This window comes from Triticum urartu, chromosome 6, assembly GCF_003073215.2.
Source record: "Triticum urartu cultivar G1812 chromosome 6, Tu2.1, whole genome shotgun sequence".
NCBI classification, from domain to species: domain Eukaryota; kingdom Viridiplantae; phylum Streptophyta; class Magnoliopsida; order Poales; family Poaceae; genus Triticum; species Triticum urartu.
In genome coordinates, this window is record NC_053027.1 from 553493989 (window position 1) to 553501913 (window position 7925).

Below are 7925 nucleotides of genomic sequence, written 5' to 3' on the forward strand. Positions count from 1 at the left end.
ACACGGCCATGCAGCCACTGACGTAGTAGCCGTCAATGCCGTTGAAGTAGCCGAGGTTGGGGCAGCCCAGCACGACGAGGCGGTTCTTGGTGTCCGAGAAGAGGAGGTTGGTCCCAACGAGTGGTACAGCTACCGGGCCGCCTTGGCTGATGACGCTCCCCTTGCTGTTATAGCAGCGGCGAGTCACGTTGAGGGAGGCCTGGGCCTCGCCGGTGCTAATGGATAAGCCGGTGATCTGGATGCCGTAGTCAGCCACGGTCAGCCGTGGCACTGGTAGGGTGTCCTCACACAAAAGCTGGAAGCCACCTCGGCCATCGTCGCGGAAGCAACCCGCGTCGATGCCAAAGGGGTAGGGGATGGTGATGTTGCCGCACTTTTCACGGCAGCCCGGCTGCACAACATGTTGCGTCGGCTGCTGCTGCTGCTGCTCCTGAGCTGAGACTCGAGTTACTGGCAGTAGCAACAGCAGCACGACCAGTGTCATCGCCATTCTTGCTCTGCTGGTCTGTTAAGAGACTGTTGAGGAAGTGGGAAGTGTTAGCTGCTGAAGAGTCATGCTAGTCCATATATGCACGCGGATGCTGAAGATTCAGTCACCAGCTAGGACCAGATCAACTATACCCAGCATTAGTGAATGATGTTCTCGTCAGGTGTTATCCAGAGTGCACACGGATGCTGAAGGCCTGAAGATTCTGTCACTAGCTTGGACTGGGTCCGGTCAATCATACCCAGCATTAGTAAATGATGTTCTCATTATGTGTTATCCAGGGTGCTGACGGTGACGACAGCTTTGCCATTTAGCCAATGTCAGAACTTGTTTAACTAGGCCACTCTTGGCAGAGCCATGCATGTCGCCACATGTCAGTCGAAAGAGTTTCTGATGGTTATTCTGAAATTTTGGCATCTGTACCCAGCTGAAAAGAGAAGTTTTGTCTTGGAGATGCTAGTGGGTTAGTGGTTAATTGAACTGCCGGTGATCATTGGCTCTTTCATTATCCATGTAATCTAGTTGATTGAGTTTACTATGGCCACTTGATGGCCTGATCCAGTCCAGCACATGAGGCATCACTTGGGACGAACAGCTGCTCACTTACAAAACTACCATAGCTGTTTAGTTTCTTTTGAGAATATTTTCTCCGCACTTTTTATTTGTGAGAAGCTTCCTGGTTCAGTATCTACAACTCTAAGAAAATCACAGCTCTAATTAATGTACTCACTTAACCATTTGTATGAACATTTGTTGCACGCATAAAACTCATGTTTCTTCTTACTGACTTTGACAGGAAAAATGAACATGAACAGGGGCCTGTCAGCGGGCAGATATATTTCTGCCCCTCTGAATCTCTTATCCCGTCGAGGGTGCACACAGGCTCGGCAATGGTCGCAGGTACAAAATGCTTTAGGCCCGAAACCAGTGAACTGGGCTTGGGCATGTATATGATAGGCAGTGCGCTGGATCAGCGGAAGCAATCCGTCCGAACTCCTTTCACAGGCCGAACTCAGGCGATCTTCTTTACCATCTCAGTTCAGGTGGGAAACAAATGATCTCATCATATTCAGACCATACAGCCGCATCCACATTGTTCTTCAATTTATTGTTTGTGGGAACTTGCATTTCTGTTTTTACTTTGAAAAGAATTCAAGTCTTGGTATACTTTTGCAAAAGAACAGCACACACTAGCCAGTGGCAGAACTTGTTTAACCAGGAAGCTCTTGGCAGAGACATACATGTCGCCACATGTTGGCACAAAGAGTTTCCAATGCTTATTCTGATTTTTTTGACATGTGTACCTACCTGAAAAGAGATGTTTTGTCTTGTAGACAGCTAGTGTAGTAGTGGTTAACTGAACTGCCGGTGGTCATTCTCTCTTTCATTATCCGTATAATGTAGTTGACCGAGTTTACTACAGCCACTTGATGACCTCATCCAGTCCAGCACGTGAGACATCACTCGAGACGAACTGATGCTCGCTTACAAAACTTACATCGTCGTTTAGATATTTTTTGTGACTGTTGGAACTTTTTGTTGTGAGAATCTTCCTGGTTCAGTATCTACAACCCTAAGAGAATCACATGTCTAAATAATGCACACTCACTTAACCTTTTGGTAAGGACATTTTGTTGCATGCATAAAACTCATGTTTCCTCTTACTGGTCTGAACAGGAATAATGAACATGGACTCCTACCGGTCAGATTCTGCCCCTCTGAATCTTTGACCCCGTCGAGGGTCCGCACAGGCTCGAAAGTGGTCGCAGGTACGTAATGCTATATACTTGAAACCGGTGAAATGGTGCTGGATTTCCTTGTTCTGTTTGTTGTCTGTACTTGCTGTGTATTACCATCCTGTTACGAGTTTAAATTTTTTGTGGGTATTACGAGTTTAATAGGATGGATTTTAACAAGAGCAAACTTGCAGTTTCTTTTAGCACAATCTCAGCAGTGTGGGGCAATGTTTGTCGATCGAAACGCACGTCGAGCCTGTTCAAGTCTCGTTTGATGTTTTCTGAAACTGTTTGTGCTTTCCCTTGTCAACAATTCATCACACTGACCCTTTCTCAAAAACCGAGCTAGTTCGATCTGAATGCTCACTGTTTTCTCCCATTATTACAACTGATGCTGCAACCTTACAGTTACTGAGCGAAGGCGGCATCATACTTAGTAACTTAAACATAGCAGATTGACGCTGCCTTACTTATTGAACAATATATATAAAGCATCCTTGAACACTCCGGCACCTTTATTCATTGATAGACCTAGTGATGGTCCATGCCGTGGCATGCTCACCCTGTGATGTGATCTCTTCAGGCAGCGTTTGGAGGAAGGGGTGGGAGCTTGAATCCCGGCACAGGCGCGATGAACTTGCGTTCCTCCATGCCGCCGGCCCAGCTGCTTTCCTCGCCTGATGACAAACATATTTAAGTTAGCACATATCAATGCAACAGCCAGCACATATTAAGTTACAGGAGAATCATCTAGTACCTTCTTGCACCCAAGAAATGGCGCGGCGGCGGGCAGCAGAAGCAGCAGTCTCTGATGGCTGCATGCCACTAGGGGGGCCTCCCTTCATGCCTTGCATCCAGCCGAGGCTCCGCCGGGCGCGCCCGAGCGGCGGAACGGCGTGGCCATGGGCGAGATCGCCGGCCACAAGGACGAGAAAAAGCACAGCCATGAGCGCTGTTTTGGATGCCATTCTTCTTGCGGCCTCTGCTCCTCTTTTGCTAGCTGCTGGATCTACCCCAAACACGTGTAGTCTGCACTGCACATGGCCGGGGAATGCAGATATATAGCACAAGTGTGGAACGATGCATGTTACTGCTACTACTCTGCAGACTCGGTAGGTTAGGCCTTTGATGAGATGATGAGTGCGTAGCAAATGAATGGAGGAATCAGTATCTTGTAGCGCCGCAAAGGAGGTTTCCATCGTACACATTGTCAGGTCAGCCCCAACACACACACACACACACACACACACACACACAAATGTTCTCATCATATTCAGACCTTGCAACTGCTTCTACACTCTTCTTGGATCTAGTGATCTGCTGGAATTCGCATTTCTGCTTCTACTTTGAAAACAATTTAATTAAATCATATCATTTAAAAACAGAAATTCAAATCACATGAAAAATAGACAAAAAACCGGCCGTATGCGTATATACGGAGCGTAGACTTGGCTCGCATTTGCGATGCGTGTATGCATTCTTCCTTGTTAGAAGCTCCAATTGGTTACCTTTTGCCGACCCGTCCAAGTACCTTTATTCACAGCAGTGACAAACCTTTCTGCCTTGCAGCCGGAGGCAAAGCAGTCTAGCCTTTAATGGAGCGTTGGTACCCAAGCTCCCCGTCTCTGGTAAATCAAAGCTGCACAGATCAACTGGCAGAGGCTATCTTAATTTATAGGCATTTTCTGGTGGCTGTTCGAGCAAATAGTGCATCTTGCACACAGGCTCGACAATGGTTGCGGGTTCGCAGGTATGAAATGCTATATGCTATAGGCTTGAAACCGATGATGTTGGATTTCCTTGTTCTGTTTGTTGTGTATATCTTGCATTGTATTATTATTATTCTATTATGAATAATTAGGATGGAATTTAACAAATGCAAAATTCCCGTTCTTTTATTGTTTTAAATGTCTTTTAATGAAGATAAAAAAATTAACCAATTAATGAGCATAGTTTTTAAATTTAATTAATGTGCATAGTTACATACTTGGAGTATTGATCTGGAGCATTTCTAAAATTTCACTGAATTGTGAAACCTGTGCGGTTAGATCTCTGCAGTGTTCATTTTTCTGCCACCATCATATGTGCGTTTGTTTTCTTACATCCAAAAGAATTCATATATAAGGGAATGTGCAAAAATAATGATACAAAATATTTTGATTTACGAGCTAAAGATGAATGTACTGCTTCCTTCAAAAATCAAGGATGTAATCCTGCGTGAACTTGTAATTCACATTCTGTTGGTTCATAACAAGCAAGCTCTGCTTCTCCTCCGGATTTGCATCCGCTTGAGCCCACGGATGGTGCTGGTATCTCCTCAGCATCTCCAGCTTCTCTGCAACCTCCTTCATTGTCGGCCGTTCCTCCCCACTCATGTTTAAGCATCTTATCACAAGGTGCATGATCTCTTCAAGCACTTCGATTCTCATCTCATCCTTCACTTGTCTGTCCAGAAGCTCTTGGTGCTGACCTACCTTCACTGCCGTCATGAAGCATAAAACGAGGCTTCTATCTTCTCCCGGCCCTTCCAAGTACAATGCCTTCTTCCTTGTCAGAACCTCCAAAAGCACGACACCAAAGCTGTATACATCACTCTTGTCAGTCAGCAGGCATGTCATTAGGTATTCTGGATCAAGGTAACCGCAAGTTCCTTGCACCAACGTTGCCATTTTGGCCTCATCAGTTGGTGCCAATTTTGATGCTCCGAAATCTGAAACTTTTGCCGTGAGCTTGTGATCCAACAGAATGTTTGCCGTCTTGATGTCTCCATGGAGGATTGGCGGCGAGGCCGAAGAATGCATGTATGCCAGTGCCTCGGCTGACTCTACCGCTACCCGAAGACAGGTGCCAAATGCTATGTCAGAGTTGATGCCCTTGTCACCATGTATGTAGTGGTACAGTGTACCGTTTGAGACGAACTCGTAGACCAACATGGGCACTTCGGCTTCAAGGCAGCATCCAAGCAGCTTGACGACATTTCTGTGGTTTATCTGGGAGAGGATGAACATCTCCCTTGCGAATTCCTTGGTCGGGGCCTCTTCCATCTTTGACTTTTTGATCGCCACCACTGTCTTGTCCTCAAGGACACCCTTGTAGACAATGCCGTGTCCTCCATGGCCGAGAACACGGCCAGCTGCAAAGTTTTTGGTCGCTTTCTCCAGCTCTTCCTTGGAAAAGATCTTGAACCCACCAGTTCCTTTGCTGGTGCCATTGTAGTTACTTATCTGCTGCTGCAGGAAGAGGCCTCCATTTAGCTCGAAGAACTTCTGCTTTGTTCTGATAAGCTTCCTCTTCTGGAGCCCCAAGTAGAGCCAGAAGAACATGAAAAATGGCAAGAACACTCCAAGGCTGACACCTGTGTACGACATATTGCATAGCCCTTAGTTCTGCAGCAGCAAAATAGCATGAAAAACAAAAGGGGCAAAAATTGAAGATCTGTCTGTTTACCTGTAACTATTTTCAGTACTAAAGTGAAACTGTCGTTTGGCCGGCAGCCATTCTTCGCTGTGGCATCTCCACTAGTCCCAGGAGGGCACTCGCAAGTGTAGCTTCCCGGCGTATTTATGCAGACTCCGTAGCATGCGTCTTTTTCTTCGTGTTCACACTCATTGATGTCTTCAGTTTGGCAAAACTTGTTGTTAGAGGATGAGGCAAAAATGGTAGAAGGACAGTAGACATTTAACTAAATGGGACAACAGTTGAGTAATGTTCCAGTTGCAGCAAGATCAATATCTGTGAATACCTTTGCATCCATCGTCTAGATAGGGATTGCCCTCATACCCCTTGGAGCACTTGCACCGGTACCCAGCGCCGTTTCTGGAATTGACGCACTGGCTGACCGTGCTCCGGCATGCGTACTTGGTTTCGTTGCGCTTAGCAGCTCTGCAGTTCCTGACGCTCCGTACTGCCCAGTCGAGAACGACAGGCACGGCGAAGTCGTCTGTCCGGTTGAAGTTCTCGCCGGTGTAGCCGGTACTTAACCACTCCGTCTCCACCAAGAACACGTACCGGCAGGTCGTGCTCTTTCCATAGAAGATCGGGTCTCCCTTGTTCTTCGGCATGTCGAGCAGGCTCGGCTGGTAGTAGTCGACGCCGGCGGGTATCGTGCTCTGGCAGCAGGTGACACCTGTGCAGGACCCTGACGCATTGAATTTCTGTGGCTGGCACATGGCCATGCAACCACTGACGTAGTAGCCGGCAACGTCGTTGAGGTAGCCGAGGTTGGGGCAGCCCAGCACGACGAGGCTGTTCTTGGTGGCCGAGAAGAGGAGGTTGGTCTTGACGAGTGGTACAGCTACCGGGCCGCCATGGCTGATGACGCTCCCATTGCTGTTGTAGCAGTGGCGTGATGCGTTGAGGGAGGCCTGGGCCTCGCCGGTGCTAATGGATAAGCCGGTGATCTGGATGCCGTAGTCAGCCACGGTCAGCCGTGGCACTGGTAGGGTGTCCTCACACAAAAGCTGGAAGCCACCTCGGCCATCGTCGCGGAAGCAACCCGCGTCGATGCCAAAGGGGTAGGGGATGGTGATGTTGCCGCACTTTTCACGGCAGCCCGGCTGCACAACATGTTGCGTCGGCTGCTGCTGCTGCTGCTCCTGAGCTGAGACTCGAGTTACTGGCAGTAGCAACAGCAGCACGACCAGTGTCATCGCCATTCTTGCTCTGCTGGTCTGTTAAGAGACTGTTGAGGAAGTGGGAAGTGTTAGCTGCTGAAGAGTCATGCTAGTCCATATATGCACGCGGATGCTGAAGATTCAGTCACCAGCTAGGACCAGATCAACTATACCCAGCATTAGTGAATGATGTTCTCGTCAGGTGTTATCCAGAGTGCACACGGATGCTGAAGGCCTGAAGATTCTGTCACTAGCTTGGACCGGGTCCGGTCAATCATACCCAGCATTAGTAAATGATGTTCTCATTATGTGTTATCCAGGGTGCTGACGGTGACGACAGCTTTGCCATTTAGCCAATGTCAGAACTTGTTTAACTAGGCCACTCTTGGCAGAGCCATGCATGTCGCCACATGTCAGTCGAAAGAGTTTCTGATGGTTATTCTGAAATTTTGGCATCTGTACCCAGCTGAAAAGAGAAGTTTTGTCTTGGAGATGCTAGTGGGTTAGTGGTTAATTGAACTGCCGGTGATCATTGGCTCTTTCATTATCCATGTAATCTAGTTGATTGAGTTTACTATGGCCACTTGATGGCCTGATCCAGTCCAGCACATGAGACATCACTTGGGACGAACAGCTGCTCACTTACAAAACTACCATAGCTGTTTAGTTTCTTTTGAGAATATTTTCTCCGCACTTTTTATTTGTGAGAAGCTTCCTGGTTCAGTATCTACAACTCTAAGAAAATCACAGCTCTAATTAATGTACTCACTTAACCATTTGTATGAACATTTGTTGCACGCATAAAACTCATGTTTCTTCTTACTGACTTTGACAGGAAAAATGAACATGAACAGGGGCCTGTCAGCGGGCAGATATATTTCTGCCCCTCTGAATCTCTTATCCCGTCGAGGGTGCACACAGGCTCGGCAATGGTCGCAGGTACAAAATGCTTTAGGCCCGAAACCAGTGAACTGGGCTTGGGCATGTATATGATAGGCAGTGCGCTGGATCAGCGGAAGCAATCCGTCCGAACTCCTTTCACAGGCCGAACTCAGGCGATCTTTACCATCTCATCATATTCAGACAATA

General features: G+C 47.5%; 1 protein-coding gene across 1 annotated transcript; it reads right to left on the reverse strand.

Moving 5' to 3' along the window:
- Positions 1-3983: 3983 nt before the first annotated feature.
- On the reverse strand, positions 3984-7665 carry LOC125515290 (wall-associated receptor kinase 1-like). Its single transcript, XM_048680735.1, has 3 exons — positions 5966-7665; positions 5671-5838; positions 3984-5578 (listed from the first exon to the last, which is right to left on the reverse strand). The coding sequence occupies exons 1-3, from the start codon at positions 6876-6878 to the stop codon at positions 4416-4418; spliced, it is 2244 nt and encodes a 747-aa protein (XP_048536692.1). The 5' UTR covers positions 6879-7665; the 3' UTR covers positions 3984-4415.
- Between the last annotated feature and the right edge of the window lie 260 nt (positions 7666-7925).

What these genes read in the sequence shown, in the direction of transcription:
- LOC125515290 (XM_048680735.1), bottom strand. Translation starts at nt 6,878, where the DNA reads ATGGCGATGACACTGGTCGTGCTGCTGTTGCTACTGCCAGTAACTCGA. An exon ending in TCTAGACGATGGATGCAAAG is followed by an intron (nt 5,839 to 5,965) that starts GTATTCACAGAT and finishes GCCAAACTGAAG; the next exon opens with ACATCAATGAGTGTGAACAC. An exon ending in AGTACTGAAAATAGTTACAG is followed by an intron (nt 5,579 to 5,670) that starts GTAAACAGACAG and finishes TGTCGTACACAG; the next exon opens with GTGTCAGCCTTGGAGTGTTC.